Here is a 17,741-nt window from a genome sequence, read left to right on the forward strand (position 1 = left end):
ATATTCATACTCATAGTATAGTATCGGTGAGATGGTACAACCCGCAACATATATATTTAGCATTTCTCTAAATTATGCCATGCTGTTGTCTTAAATTGTTACCAGAAATCGCAGGTGTATTACACCAACATACTTTTGGACTATTATCTTGATGTGATCTGGAATGTGGTAGTGATCCATTGCCATTTCTATCAATGTGTGTGGTATTGATACATATGCGTTTGCCAGGTCTTACCATACAACTGCCAAATTTATTCTGTTCCGTATTCGCCTCATGTATGAGTTGGCTACGACTTCTAGTACCGGTATGTTCTACATATCCCGAAAAACCTGCAATGCCTAATTTCTGCATGATTTGACTGTATTAATGTTTGCTTAAGCATTTTCTGTGCAAAAACTGCAAATATAGAAATATATCTTTCAAGAGCAATATTGTCTGAAATTTCACATTTCTGGTTCGTATTGACGTGAGCAATTAGGATCCATTAACGATTTCAAATATAAATTTGTGGATATCATTTTGCTGAACATTTATGCTAATATTATTCCCCATCTATCAGTAAAAATGGTAATTCAAGGGCAACAACTTCTAAAAGGGTCATTTGAAAGTTTTTTGACTTTGTATAATTTTTACAGAAAAAGTACTAAATTATAAATAAAAGACAAAATTGAAAATTAAAAGTTCTCATCACTTCTGTCATAGCAAGAGCACAACTTCAATATGTGAACATAATTTCTGTGTGTGTTTTTTTTGGGTTTTTGTTTGGGGGGGGGGGGGGGGGTAGGAGTGGTCCTAATCCCGAAATCCCTTGCTTTAAACACGAAGCAACAATTTTCAAATGATTTTATTATCTTCTATTGGAAGTTTCACAATTTGAAGATCTGCATGTGTTAAAACATTGCTGTGGCATCATGGAATAGGTAAAACCAATTTGACTCATAAATTATATGTATCATATATCTATGCATTGCACAATTTTATACTAAATATTGAATGATTTTTTTATTAATATACATCATTTACAAATATTTCAAGGCCATAACAAATTATCAAGAGGCCCAATGTTGTGGTGACTGAACTACAGTTTTTGCCAAACTGTGTTGTATTAATTATTTTAACTTCAACATATGATCTATTTAGGCAAAGGTGGAGGTTTGTGCACACATAAATCGGATTTGATCCCCTTAAAGTCTATGCTAATGCCAAGTCAGGCTATTTGGTACATTTGTTAGATATAAGGAGATGTGGTATGAGTGCCAATGAGACAACTCTTCATGCGAGTTGCCTTTATTGTATGTGTGTTTTTTTTTATAGGAGTTGGGTGTTGGCATGTTCTGTCCATTATTGTGGTTAGACCAATTCAAACTATCTGAACCGTTTGTTGCTTTTATTGTAAGTATTTTGTTTAAGGAGTTGGGTGTTGGTATGGTCCGTCCATTATTGTGCTTAGACCAATTTAAACTATCTGGACCATGGTTTACCTTTATTGTATAAAATTGAGAATGGAAATGGGGAATGTGTCAAAGAGACAACAACCCGACCATAGAAAAAAACAACAGCAGAAGGTCACCAACATGTCTTCAATGTAGCGAGAAATTCCTACACCCAGAGGCGTCCTTCAGCTGGCCCCTAAATGTATATTTTCCAGATTTGGGTGTTGGTAAAGTCAGGCTATCCAGATAACGTGTTGCCTTTAATGAATGTATTTTCTTTTTCAGGAGTTTGGTGCTCGTATAGTCTGTCCAATATTGTGCCCATGCCAAGTTAGGCTATCCGGATAACGTGTTGTCTTTAATGAATGTATCTTTTTTCAGGAGTTGGGTGTTGGTATGGTCTGTCCAATAGTGTGCCCATGCCTAGTCATGCTTTCTGGACCATGGCTACCCTTTATTAGCTCACTTGGCCCAAACGTCCGTAAACTTTTACAAAAATCTTCTCCTCTGAAACTATTGAGCCAAATTTAACCAAACTTGACCACAATCATCATTAGGGTATCTAGTTTAAAAAATGTGTCCGGTGACCCGGCCAACCAACAAGATGGCCACCATGGCTAAAAATAGAACAATGGGGTAAAATGTAGATTTTGGCTAATATCTCTTGAAACCAAAGCATTTAGAGCAAATCGGACATGGGGTAAACATGTTCAGATGAATTGGACAACCCATTGTTAGTTTGCTGCCCCTGAATTTGTAATTTAAGAAAATTTTGCAGTATTTGGTTATTATCTTGAATATTATTATAGATATAGATAAACTGTAAACAGCAAAAATGTACAGCAAAGTAAGACCTACAAATAAGGCAAAATGACCAAAATGGTCAATTGACCCCTTAAGGAGATATTGCCCTTAATAATCAATTTTCAATAATTTTCATAAATTAAAAAAAATAATTTCAAAATAGTTTCCACTGAAACTACTGGGCCAAGTTCATTATAGATAGAGATAATTGGAAGCATCAAGAATGTTCAGTAAAGTAAGATCTACAAACACATCACCATCACCAAAACACAATTTTGTCATGAATCCATCTGTGTTCTTTGATAAATATGCACAAAGACCAAGGTGATCAACACAGGCTCTTTAGAGCCTCTAGATGTATGTACTTTTTTCTTAATTTTGTTTTCTCAATTGAATTATTCATATTTTCTTGTCAGAGCCTTTGATAACTGACCTTACTGTAAAAATTTTTTTCATTAATGAAGACATTACCGTTGCCTTTAATTGCTTACATTTATTTCTTTTGAACTTTTGTGGATTGTCTCATTGGTAATCATACCACATCTCCTTATTTTCATATTCAATTATGTAAGCCTTTTACAGTTCGTCACATTATGATCTAGTAATGGTATTTTTATAAGACTTGCTTGTACCACATGTTTAAATTTGGTAAGTAATAGAATAAAACCAACCAGTTTGCCCTTCATCATAGCTACCAAGGAAAATAACTCCATATCAAATACCATTCCTAGAAATGAACTCCATGGGAAATAACTCAACCCAAATAAAATCCTGGAAATTGAATTTGATCCCAAGGGAAAGAACTCCAACTCAATTACCATCCCTGGAAATGAATATGAAGGGACATAACTCCAACTGAAATAACATCCCTGGATATGATTCCCAAAGGATATAACTCTAACTGAAATAACATCCCTGGAAATTAACACCAAGGGAAATAACAGTGACCCCAAAAAAAACATCATATTTAGTAAATTATTGGCATATAATCAAACAACATTTCTGCTACAAAAGAACTTTATTCTATGCTAATACTGATACAAAACTGGTCTTCAGTATAATAAATAATAAATTTAAAAATATTCAACAACCAATGAGTTCACGAAACAAAACTAAGACATTGACTAGATGCTTGAGTGAATGGCTACTAAAATAGCCTCTAAATGGCTACAAAAATAGCCTCTAAACACTGATACATTTAGTACACAATTGCATTTCATCAAATGAATTGAGAATTTGAGACTGCCATTTCAGATATTATGCTTTGTTTATAAAATGTGCATAGTGAAGCTTAGATGTGAAAATAACAATAAATTATATAAACATATATTATCGATATTTTAAAGTTAAACAATATTTGTACTACTATTAATATTAAAAAAATGCAAAATGGACAAAAATATGATACTGAATAAAAATTATGTATAAAATGTTTACTTTTGATTGACATTTGCTTCTTACATGTGTAACTAAAAAAAATACCGGCCAATGGGTCCATGATTCATAGTATATATTTGAAATTATTGGTATAAATGTGAACTAAAACTAAGATTGTTTGCATGTTCGATGTTGACTAACTGTATCTATTTTTTTGGCATAGAAAATAAAACGGTATATCACAGGTACGTACTTTGTACACACTAAATTACAAAAAAAAAATATCAACAATTTGGCAACTTGACTGGCAGGATTTAATGTGTAATGGTATTAAATCATTGAAAACTTGACAACAGAGACTGAACTGTTACATGTTTCAGGGAAAGATGGCATGAAGTTTGTTTTATTTATTTACAAAACACCAACACCTATCAGATAAGCTATTAATGTTTTTCATTTCAGAGTTTAAGTGAACAAAAAGCTTGCACCAAATGTCAAAGGAGAAAATCTTATCAATTTGCATACATATGTAACAAGAAATTATACAAGATGTCTACAGATTTTTGCATTCTGACCCGAAAATATTTTTTCTTTTACTTTTTTCTTTTTCTTCCAAAGTCGAAAAATAACTTTTCAAATAATAAATACATCCAGTACATTAAAAACAATATGTTGTAAGATGACTGCTTGCATAAATTTATATAAAAAAATATCGCTATTTTATTCTTTTCTTTTAAATTAGAAATCTAGCAAATATGGTCAGAAATCATGGTCCTTCAAACTAATATACTTTCTTTTGGATATTGAGGTATTTGAAGTAAAATTCAATCTCTGTTGCCTTTCAAAAACTAGTCTACATATATATAAACAAATAATACTTTAAACAATGATATTTGCATCATGGGAAACTTCTGCATAAATTGATAATTCATATCCCTGTAAAACATATAAATAAATTTTGCATGCATATTATAAAGAATTATTGCTTTGATACACATATTTTAGCATAGTTGCTAGAATCTGATTAAAAATATCTCTATCTATATCTACATTTTACTTGCATAGGTTTAAAGTGAACTCTAGACAGAACTTTTCTGAAGGCAAAGAAAAGACAACTCTTTAGAAACTTAAAAAAAAAAAATCCAATTTTAAAGATTAAAACTTTAAAAGAATGTTGCAATTACTATTTCAGGTATTAGTTGATTAAATCTTAAAGAATAAATAGGCAAAGAAATAAAAAACATAAACAATTGTGAATTTTAATGAAGAATTGAAATAACCAAAGTTTTGAGATTCAAAAGAGTTATCTCCTCTTTGGCCATAGAATGTCTGTCTAATTTTTAGAATTGACTATTTCAACATCAAAAGCTTATTTACAAATGCATGGATGAAAATTATAAATATAGTTTAATATGAAAAGGACACAAGCTAAGTTGATAGATTGTTAGTAGATGATATGCTAACATTCAATTTCCTCAATGTATTATGAAGTTTGATTGAATCATTAGAATACCGGGTACTGTAATCATAAAATTTGAAATGAGAAAATTTTTTTAAATTTTAAACTTAAATTGAAGAAATTATTCTACAATTGAAAAAAAACCCCAGATATTAATAGAAGGAGATATAGGGTACATGTCAATGAAACAGTAGCCCAACAACATAATAAAAGCAAGTATACTGTAATTTACCAGTATAACTTGTTTTCTTTTCATGCATATAAATATTTCCTGTATTAAAAGGGAACCTTCAACTCAACAACATGTTGTACATGCCCTAGTCTTATGTTAACTTGAAAAAAAAAAAGAAGTTTTCTTTGGAAATAAACTATTATTACAATGTCATGTATCAAGCTCTCAAGAATATAACTAGTACTAAATGGTTACTACTATACTACTGTAGAAAAATGGAAAAGATATGAGTTCATCCACAATTCAGCAAATTTCTTCAGATTTTTGGTTATATTGGTAGAAAGAAAATTATGGATTTCGAAATACAATTTAAACAAAAATATTAACATATGATCCTGTACATTTTGTTGTTATTCGGACAGCACTAGAAAAAACATCAAAATTTATTTCTTTTTTGAGATATACATAGATATAATAGATATCTAGACATCGTAACGCAAATATGAATTATTTTTTTGATGTAATGCAATTATGAACATGATGAAAGCATGCATAGAATACTGATACATATAAATGCATGTGTATAAATGATACAAATAAAATAATGAAATGTAACATAAATAATATATATGTGTCTTCATACCTTCGAATAATTCAACTTTTGTTATAATATAATTACAAGACATTCAATTGTCTGAAAATTATTTGACTAGAAAAAAGGGATTGTCATAAAACCAACTTTTATGATCTTTAACAGCAAAACAAAAATCTACTCACTACTTAAAAAAAAACTTCCTGAGCTAAAATATTCATCACAACACATGAAACAATACAAAACAACCATGCAGGATTTAATATTTATTCTAAATAATTGTTTTCAATTCACCTTTTCAGAATCTAAAGGACTATGGGTAATCTCATTGTTCATACACCAAAAATAAAATAATGTTCATTGGTAAAATTTTCATTGTTTAGAATGTTTTAAACCAATCACAACGTTTTGGTGTACACTTTTGAAAATATTACCCAGGATGCATTAGATTTTGAAACCTCCAATTAATAATGATTTATTAAGACCTGCATAGATTTGAAATTGTTATTTCAATTTGAGGATGTGATTATTATCCTTCAAATTTTACTTAAATAAAGGAAAAAGTAAACGAAAATTAACGCAGAAGACATTAAGTGAAACCATTCACATATAACATTGATATCAACAAATTTTTATTTTTCATCAATTATATAATTTAAAATAAATCTCCTTAATCATCATAGAGATTTTTGTTGTCAAAATAAACTGACAACAAACAAACAAACAGTTGTGGACGGAAATCTAAACTGAAACAAAACAATAAAAGGTAGATTGCATTTTGTATATTCAGCTCTGATCTTTACATAGAACGATTTGGTCTCTCTAATAACTTGAACATCAAAGGTAACATCAACATTCATGTTGTCGTTAAAATAAGTTTTCACAGATATTTTATTGTGTATTTTGTTTGACCAAAATCATTATCCATTAGATATTTTGCATATGAAAAAATATGAAAAAATGAAGAAAAAATTCAAATATTATATGCAACAAAATGAAACAATAAAGACAAGAAATGTACACATCTCTGGAGATCTGATTAACTACCACAGTATGCTATGGTATAACAACACAACACAACAATTAAAATGCATAGATTAATATTATACAAATAGTGCATAAATATTTGGCAATCGTGGGAAAGGTCTGAATAGAGTTATCTCCCTTTGACCTGTGAATTTATAAAATGAATAATAAATAAATCAAATTTAGTTTGTTTTGAAAGAACAAATTTTAAATAAATCCCCATAAAATGGCAGACTATTTGATCTGTGTACTCATTAACTTCACAATATCAACAACTTTGTTATAAATTAAAGAAATTAAATAATACTAAAACATTTAACATTTGCATATTGACAGCACATATCCAAGTTTATTGCATACATATTCTTCAGCACTTTTCTATTATGAATCATTTCAGCTTTTTGTTTCCGGAAGATGATGATGTAGATTTCCATTCTGACTATGACGATTTCGACTTTTGCGGGTTGAGAAAATCTTTTCACAGCCTTTTATTGTACAGTGAAACATTTCTTTTGGATGATTGATTTCAAAATGTTCTTTCAAAGCTAAATTATCCTTGAATTTGGATTGACAGACATGACAATGGACATTAATACCATTTTTATGGATGGCAATTTCGTCTTTTTCAGTTTCATTGTCAAAGTTGTTGTTTTCGTTTTTCTTGTCGATTTCGTCATCTGAATCTTCATCATCCCCATCAGAACTATCATAATGTTTGTTCCCATTAGTTTTGGCATATTTGTCAACAGAACTCTCCGTTTTTTCAATATTTATTTCTTCACGTTCCTCTGACTGATCATTGTCATCATCCTGTAGGCTTTGTCGCAACTTTTCACAGTCAGCGCTATGTCTCTCCTGATTTCGTTTAGATTTAAAAAATGCATTGCATCCATTTACAGAACAAAAATGCATAGATTTGAAATGTAAGTTTTGAAGATGAGAGCGGACATCTTCCATACTTTGAAAGTTTTCATTACACATGACACAAGTTTCTGGATTTTCCTTACTGAAAGGTAATTCTCCAACAGAATCATCAGAAGAGGATATTTTTTGCCCAGTTTCCAAATTTGTAAAAGATGACTTAGATTCAGACAAAGCACTATGGTCACTTGAAAGTGAATCCTCCTCGTGATTTAACGGAACCTTTTTAGAGTAATCAATAACCTCATCGTTGCAGGATTTTGACAAAAGGGAAGCTATTTTTGGGTACTCCTTCTGTGCATGTCCGTTAGGTAGTTCATGACTTCTGTAATCTCGCCTAATTTCACCCAATTCAATGTCATTATCATCACTGGTATCCACGACTAATTTACGTTTCAAATAATGTTTTTCGGCTAAACTATCGTTATCCATTTGATACCTTTGATGAAGGCTAAGGTATTGTTCATCATTCATATCTTCTTTTCCGTCCTCTTTCACATGTTCATCATCAGAATTATCATCACTCATATCAGGCATACTAGAAGGCTGTGTCAGACGTGTTGGTACCATATTTTTACGACGATTTGATCGGTGGTGAGGAGAATCATCACGTTCTGACTTGAAGTCTGAATCTTTCCTATCAACAAGACTGAGGTCTTTGGGCATATCGTCATCCAATCGGTATCGTTTCTCTGGTGATGGAAACACGGACATCTGTGCATTTAAAGCAGAATAGAACAGAGCATGATTAGCACGAGCAAGCTCATGTGTGTCAAACTGTGAAACAATACTTGGATCTGACAAGCTTGTAGGCAAACCAACCATACTTGGTGGACTTGCTACCATATTTGGAGACATACAAGAGTCCTCATCAATAATACTGGCCCCTTCAGGTAACTTGACTCTCTTCTGCGGCATATGTAATTTAGGATTAGGATTAGCACTGTGTCTGTTACGACTCCTTCTGGAACTAAACATCATGTTACATCCATCAACGCTACATTTGTGCATCTCCTTCAAGTGCACTGCACTGTAGTGAATCTTCAATGCACCTTTATCACAGAAAGTTTTATTACACGCTGTACATAATACCCGCTTTTTACCGTTAGGTCCTATGAAAGAAGTACCAAAGCTAGCTGATGGAGTCCATTGTCTTTTGACTGGATTGTGCGATTTTCTTAAATGTTTGGCATTGTGGTCTTCATACATTAAACTGTTCCCATGATCCCTTGGTGAAGAAAAATCAAGAGCTCTACTACTACCCAGATCTCCAGGTTGCATGATGGGTAATGACATCAGAGCTGATGATTTGACTGGCGTGCTGTCACTCTCTGATATCTGAGGTGTGTATGGTGGTGTATCTGATTTCGATGATGTTGGTGTCAAACTCATATTTTTAGGACTATCACTTGAATATGATTCTGGATTATGTTTCTCAGGTATGCCTGGGCTAAGGGCAGGACTACTTTGTTCCCTGTGGTAATCGAATGGCTGCATGGTCTGTAGTCTGCCTAATGGTGATGATGTGACGGGACTTGATGATGGAACTCCGGAGGTCACATGACTTCTGACATCATTACTCAAAGGTGGAGAAAAGTTTAAAAGTGATGGAGGAGTCATCAGACGACTTCCAATTGGCACAAACGGAAGTCGATTTCCAAACAAATGACGAGGCTCAAGACCTCTCATGTAGTTATGTACTGAATGATTGCTTCTTTCAATGAATTTTTTGATTTCAGATTCGGCTCTGGTTGATTGCATCTTAAATAAATCCTGTTGTTCTTTGGTGTCTTGAAGAATAATTTCTTGTGCTATAGATTTTGTTTCTCCAAATCGTAAAAACTGCTGCAACATAATGTGTTCCTCTTCTCGAGAAGCAATGGACCATTTATCTAGGACTTTTCCATTAGTATCCTGAAAAAAATAAAAAAAAAATAGATTTAGAATTATGCTCAATTGGTCTGAAACAGAATACTGCTACCGGTAATTCAAAATATGCCATACACAAGTATGGCTAATCCTTTCAAAATTAATATTCAAATCAAAATTCACTTATCAAAATCATACCTTTTTCACCAATGGTTTTAAATCAGAATTGTAATTTTAAAATACAGTACCACTAATGTGTCAAATATGAATTCCAGGAGTTCAACCTTTTGTAGCATTGTAGACCAGTAATTTATAGGTTATAAAGTAAACTACAATGTAATAACAAATAACCTTATAATTTAGTCAACATTAGAAAACCTTTAGATACACATTCTATACATAAGCTGATTCATCATTAAACATATATCAAGTATCTATTAACCTAATAGCAGAAGGACAAAAAATTATATCTTTTTATTGCCTATAATGTTTTTCTGCTGAACACTGTAATTTTCGTTGACCTATCCACATAGAGTCTCCTATTTATCAGTTCTAGTCCCAGTAGTAATCGTGTTATAATGTTACGTGATGGCATTTGCTTATTTAGACTACTTATTATCGTTACTATAATACAAATTCTCCCAACTGGACCATAAAGTTAAATCATTCAACGATCATGAAAGAAACAATCAAATTACAGCAATTTTTTTCTTGTCAAATAAAATGATGTCCCACACGTTGATGCAAATATTATTTAATGTATCCTCATAATATTGGTAAACTAATTTCTGACACCTTGATGGCGTATTTTCGTCATAAAATGTCATTTCCCAATGCAGCGATTAAGACGAGAGGTGTCCAGTTTATTCCAAACATGCTGACATTCGTTAATATTTTATTCAACAGATCAAGTGAGTTGCTCCACCGAGGACAGTCTAGAGTTTTATTGCATTGCAATTGACAAAGAATTAATTCTGTTGAACATGACATGGGTACACTGGAATAACCATAAATGTCTGCAGTGTTTGGTATCAATTTAGAATTATATGGCTTATTTAGTAAAACTCTCACAGCGACCATATTAGATCGTTGTCAGTCAGAAGTTAGTCAGCTAACTTGGAAAATTACATGCCCACTGTATATTATAAAGCATATAAAAATGTTATATATTTTTTGATAAAACTAAAAATTATTTGCAGTAAACTATGATTAACAAAAGTATTAATTGGAAAAACTGCATTTTTTGCGGCATGGAGACTAAACTTAATTATTATTTGATTAATTCTAATACCCTGTTAAAAGTTTTGAAAATGAGTCGTTGGAACCATTAAATGATGACAAAACTTATTTTCATGTATTCTGAATATCTATCTGTCTATACACTTCTACATTTCCTGAATATTTAATTTTTGGGAAGTTGCAAATTTAATTCTATGTAGACAATGACAGTTTTAGTTTCTGTCCATTAATTTTGACATTGCAAATGACATTTGTGTGACTAGACTCTACCTCCCTATTCCTTTATGAATAAATGAACATAATTTAAATTTCTAAATTATTTTTTTATTTAAATTTTGCTATTAAATCTGCAAAATATGACCCTCACTTATAATACCTCCTCCATGTCATAGAAAACTGAATAAAACTTCCATTCAAAAGACAGTATCTTAGTTTAAGAAACTGAGCCATTTCTTGAAACAGAAATTACTGTTTGATGTGTCTATGGGAGAAATTGATTAACCGGTGTTTTTTTTCTAATCAATTTTACATGAAGTCATGCTACCCTTGTCTCACATGGGACAAACCAATAATTAAGGAATATCGCAGTTGGTCGTCAGAATGTCATGTCTACAAGCAGTCTTCCTTTAAAATCAAATCAAATCATTCCTTTTTTTCCTTCTTCTTAAGATCAAATAAATTATTTCTTTGATTGACATGCAGAAATTTTTCATTTCTTTGCAAAGTTCGTTAATATTACTTTAAATTTTTTGTGTTGGGTTCTTTAATTTGTCAACTGCTAGTTTAAATTAAATAGACTTACACATTAATTATGCCTGATATGGTAACTAACACTTATTGTTTTGAACTTAACTTATACTTTCACATTAGCTGGAGAACTCTTAGGTCCTTATGATATTTTTTGACAATTTGCTGACTTAAGATCTAAGTTCTGCAAATTGATAAAAAATAGATACTTTTACATCTACTAGGACACAAATCAATGCTATGAAGATTTCAACACAACTATGAGTAACTTTAAATTTGTTATTCATTAATTCTGAATAATGCACATACTAAAATTTTGTGAGGCTCATTATTTTTTCCATTGATAAAAACCGTCAATATGCTTTCTGTAAGTCATCTGCAAATGATGGATGAAAGGCATTAAAGCTAAAACAGATCTTTTATGTCAGGCAAGGTGATACTTCTTAACAAATTAATGAAAGATTTCACTTGTAAATGCACTAAATTTAATCCCCCATAAACTGTAATGAACATTGTGTTATAAAGAAACATATATTTACGAATAATAAGAGACCTCCAAATATCTCATTTTTTTTAATATGTAACGTCACATTTTCATGATAAAAGCACCACAAAATATTCGGTTTTATGATTAGGAATCAATAAACAACACATGTAAACGGGACGCTTTTGCTTGTTTTTTTTTCTGCACATGCATCAAAAATTTAGCTAATTATTGTAGGAAATAATTATAAATCAAGCAAACTCTGATGTTTTGCATTTTCTAAATTATCACCCAGTAAATATGTGCTTGGTTATTATCAATTTACAGTGTTACACTTCGCCAAAAACCATCACAAAAAGATAATGGCAAATCACCTGAAAGAATGTCTACAATTAGAGACCATACCGATAATATCATCTTATAATCACTTTTTGTTCATTTTCCAAAATCCTAATGTCACAACGCTAATGAATTACACGATTCAGACTCGTCCTTTATTGAAGTAAAACCTAGTAGATATACACTCTATACCCTTTCAATTCAAATTTTATTTATTTTCAATTACATATTTATTAACTTTGAACCAAATGCTTTATTGCAAATTATTTGAAAATATGATTCAAATTTAAATTTATTTCATTTATCTAAGAAAATAATCTTTAAATTAAAAATAAAATTACTAATCCAGGTGGTCTTTAACTTCTCTTGAAATAACAATCACTGATTTGCTGAATGTAAATCTGTCATTTTACAAATGCAGAACTTATATTCACAGAGGCTATGGCCGAGGTGCATATACATGTGAAAACAAAATGCAAATCAATTTAATAAAAATTTCAATATTTTGTTTTTAAATTTTAAAAGTTTATCCTTCAATATGCTGTCTGAACACTTCAGCCTCCCCCACCCCAAAAAAAAAGGGATGCATATAATAAAATATGAGAACTGCTACTAATTCCCTGTCCCCTGCAAATCTATGTTGTGGGTAAGTATTTCTTACCATATGATCAAGCATAGCTATGTGGGTGTACAAAAACATTTGAATATTTTCAGAACACAGAAAATCTCAAACAAAATATTTCAAGACACCTGCATGTACTCTAAGCAAAAAAAGAAAAGACTGCTTGTAAAATGGTTTCTACTTCAACATAAAATACAAGACCGTCCTTCATGTTAAAAGACAAAAACATAAAATCACTTCTGTTAAAACTTAATGTAAAAGTGAACTTTACTTATATTTTATCAATTAAATGTGCATTATCTCCCATTATATAGAGAAGAAAGAGTGTTTGCTCGTAATAAATAGTTCCGACACAGATGTAGATCAAAGGCTATGGGAGAGGAAAATTCTTGCCAAAAATACAAAAAATCACTATCTGTTTGTAATAAATTAAAAAGAAGACACGGAAAAATTAAAAGAATGAAACCGTGAGAAACAACTACCGGAAAGAACTTGACAATCAAAGATACTTATACGTAATCATCAACCAAAGAGGGAACACTTCTCCCCCATCTGCATACCATCAATGACAATTATCTGTGCGTTTGTTCACTAAGGCAGGACACTTGATTTATTCTTAGCATGTGCTGATGAATGCTTCCGGACAAAAAATTCTAAAGCTGCAATTATCTAATTAACCCTCTTCCCAAATGTGCTTTAGACAAAAAGACAGTCATATGTTTTTTCTTGTTTACAATGAAATATGAGGACGTATAGGCTAATTAAGAATAACGAGAAAACCACAAGTAAACAGTACTATAGGATTTCATAGATTACATAACATTATGAGGGTCTCTGCAATGTCTGTCATAAAAACTATCAGAAATAGTACTTCCAAATTACTACTACTCAATAGTTCTGTCGTATAATTAATCAACTATATCAGTACTAAATTATAACTCTTAACAACAAGTAGTTGATGTGGTTTTAGTGTGAGAACAAGAAAATAAACAAAATCACAAGATTTCTACAATGTATTTACCATGCTCAAAGTCACTATTGGTTAAATCTGCTTAAAATAATTTAACTCAATAAAAAAAACAAGTCCTTACTTGAGAGTTTTGGTAAAAAGAAATCTCTTATTGAAAACTGAATGCTGTCAAATAAGGCTTACTAATACATATTCCACGCATCTTTAAGGTGGTACCCAACACTTTCACCAAAATTAATTTGACTCGTTTAATTTTCATAAAATTTTGTCAAATTATTTACTTTGACCCTTTAACAAAAATATAAAAATTTCAAAAACTTTGAACCAACCGTTTTGTCCGAAAAATTACACTGGTTATATTGCAGTTTGACAAACACCAATTTTGATCATTGAGAAGCTTAATATTCCTTTTACAACACAATGTTATTAAAACGTTTAGCTGACTTTACAGAGTTATCTCCCTGTAGTGTTAGGTACCACTTTAAATTAAATGAATTTAGATTTATTGATTGATTTTTTGTGTTTAATGCCACTTTCAGCACTGTTGGCTATATTGTCAGTTTTTATTGGTAGAGGAAGACAATGCTAAGAAAGAACCATGACCTTCAGCAGAAACATTATAATTTTAGTAAATTAATATTGAAGTTGAAGGCACCAGTGCCATATGAGTGTATTAATAAAATTGAGAATGGAAATGGGGAATGTGTCAAAGAGAAAACAACCCGACCAAATAAAAAACAACAGCAGAGGGTCACCAACAGGTCTTCAATGTAGCGAGAAATTCCCGCACCCGGAGGCGTCCCTCAGCTGGCCCCTAAACAAATATATACTAGTCCAGTGATAATAAGACTGAATTAATGAAGCCTTTATGAGTTTAGTAGTTGAATTAGAAATGAAAATCATTTATTTATGAATTTCTTGTTATCTTCTTATGTTCTGAGTTTTTACCAAGTTTGTGACGAACTTCAAATATCTATGAGAAACAATAAACAGAAAAATAACATTCCATGACAATATTTGATGTAAATAAAATGTACATATTTCCAATATTTACAGTGACATGTTCTTTAGAATCATCCTGTTTCTGGTCAAAATTGTATCCCATGATACATCATTATACCACATCATAATCCAGGTCACAAGTGAGTTTTCTGGATATTGTATAAAAGATGAACAAAAAAGATCTGACAAGAAGAGATGTCTAGAAACAAACATAATGGTCCACAAGAGACATCAATAACATATAATTAATGATGTCTTTTTAATTTAATAATTCAATATATGGGACATTATTGTATGATAGAGTTAATTATTCTATTGGAACAAAAACAGTCGATGTCCCATTTGTAAACTTAAGGGAAAATATTGAATGAAGTATCTTAAATACAGAAAAACAGAAAACCTTTGTGATAAAATGAAACAGTCGACACTAAAGTTTACAGAAAATGGTTGATTTTACCAAATGTTTTAAAACAAATTAATTATTATAAACAAAAATATTGTCAATCAATTATTAAATCCTATTTGGTGACAGTGGCGGATCCAGAACTTTTCCTAAGGGGGGGGGCCGCTCGAGTCATGCTTCATTGATTCCCTATATAATCAACCAAATTTTTCCCACCAAAGGGGGGGCCCGGGCCCCCCAGGCCCCCCCTGGATCCGCCTATGGGTGATTTGAAGAAGATGAATGATATAAAAAATTACATTTCATTTGGTAGCTTTTCTTTTGAATCAAAATGTGAAGAAGAAAATTATCAATAAAGAAAGATAAAAACCCTACCTATAAAAACTAGAAAAGATGCATTCATTTGAGTAAAAAAGGTTTAAAACAATGTCAAATTACTTATTTCAATTACCATTACAACCCACAATTCTGATTAAACTGTGAAAACTAGTGACTATGATTTTGTATGTAAGTGCTGTTTTGTGTCTGAGTGCTCACAGAAGGATTATTTAGACAGATTTTCAGCTGTAGGTGTATATACAGAAGACAGGATATGACTTCGTAAACACTACTATCCTAAAAATCATCCAATTTTCTTCAAAATCATTGACAGGTTTTAAAAGATGGCATGTGGTGTGATTCAGATTGACGTCAAACGTTTTGGTGATTCTGACTCTCTGCCAAATGATGATACCACAGATAGATAGGTACTTCAATAGGACAATTTAATGTGCCTATTCTAAAAGTTGATAAATTTTCTTTGAGGAGAAACTTTTTCTGATATTTCTGCACTGCAGGCTGTCTTAGTTTAATGTTTATAGATCTTCATGTCTTATCTATTATTTTGAAGATGAGTTTTGATATCATTTCTGCTATGTCAAAACTTGAGAAAATTGACAATTTTTGCCATACTTATGTCATTCAATCGTGTATAAATAAATAAATAGCGATTTGAATAGTAAATTCTTGGACCTAAACCAAAGTGTCATCAGTTAGCTGTTTCATTCTTTATAATTTATTATTACAGTTTGTATATATCATTCAGGTCTGATGCATATTAGAAATTATTCTTTGTTTAACAAACGAATATAATATTATCTGAGCATCAATTTGATCTTGCACTTAAAAATTAGCAAATATTTTTTTGAAAAGCACATCTGGTGCATTAAATTAGCTACAGTATCTTGTAGTTTGATAATACTTAGATATTAACATTATTAATCTATTAATGACGGAGACATAGTGTTCTTATCAAGAGACATCAACCTTCAAAAGATTTGACGGAAAAACATTAAAGTTCTGAGAGGAGAAGGTTAAAATTATTCAGCCCTCAGAAAAAAGCATCCACCCCTTTAGCAGACATTAATTGAAATGGTTAAAAAGTATTACATATTGATGGAAACCAATGGAAACCTGCAACATCTTGCCCCAACATTAAACATTTCTGTTTATGACAAAGATATTTGTAAGTGTGCCAATAATGACCCAGAAATCGTGGAAGGCATGTGGCCTGTCTTTCTGTTGTCAGTTTAATGAGATTATGATGATAGACAGAACTGTGTGCTACTACCAATACATTTATTGAGGACCTGCAGGAAGAATTTCAGGGGGTGACACAGGGGTGCTCATTTCCAAAATCCTGTTTTAAAAAATATTCTTTCCATCCAGTTGTTTTCCTTGTTTTTCCCAGATCCCACATTTTTATAGACTTTATCCCACATCCTCATTTCCTTTATCCCCTATATTCCACATCCTATATGCGTGTCATCCCGCACCTTGAAAATTATGTCATACCGATTCTCTTTGATGAAAGTTGCTATGACAATTTAGTTTTTGACCATGTTTCTATGGATCAAAAGCACGAACTACCAAAAAATATAGTGTAACAGAGATGTGAGTTATAAAACAGATCATTGAAAACTCTTGTAAATTTGTTCTGATTTGACTTTGATTATTGCAGAAGAAATGATTTAGTTCATTTTATGTTATCATTTATCTAAATTTGAATATATAAACATTAATATAACAAGTTTGTTCCTCAAAACTTATGATAAACTATTATTTATGAGTCTAAGACATGAGGTTCATCCATTTTTAGCAAAGAAAGTAAAATAAGAATCACTGATAGGTTTTAAACAAGTAACCGATTTTCAAAATAAACATTGTCTTTACAACTATTTAATAAATTTTGGTGAACAATATTTCAAGACATGAGGTATAAAATTTTGTGGTAACTTTTTCA

At 31.2% G+C, this 17,741-nt stretch overlaps 1 protein-coding gene across 4 annotated transcripts in view; it reads right to left on the minus strand.

Moving 5' to 3' along the window:
• Nucleotides 1-3,237: 3,237 nt before the first annotated feature.
• LOC143072711 (zinc finger protein basonuclin-2-like) overlaps nt 3,238-17,741 on the minus strand; it is a 51,107-nt gene continuing 36,603 nt past the window's right edge. For all 4 annotated transcript variants that reach the window (XM_076247800.1, XM_076247801.1, XM_076247802.1 and 1 more), the window contains one exon: nt 3,238-9,699. In XM_076247800.1, coding sequence (XP_076103915.1) covers nt 7,258-9,699 — 2,442 coding nt within the window. In that variant the 3' untranslated portion in view covers nt 3,238-7,257. The remainder of the gene's footprint in view (nt 9,700-17,741) is intronic.

Source organism: Mytilus galloprovincialis, chromosome 4 (assembly GCF_965363235.1).
Source record: "Mytilus galloprovincialis chromosome 4, xbMytGall1.hap1.1, whole genome shotgun sequence".
NCBI lineage: Eukaryota > Metazoa > Mollusca > Bivalvia > Mytilida > Mytilidae > Mytilus > Mytilus galloprovincialis.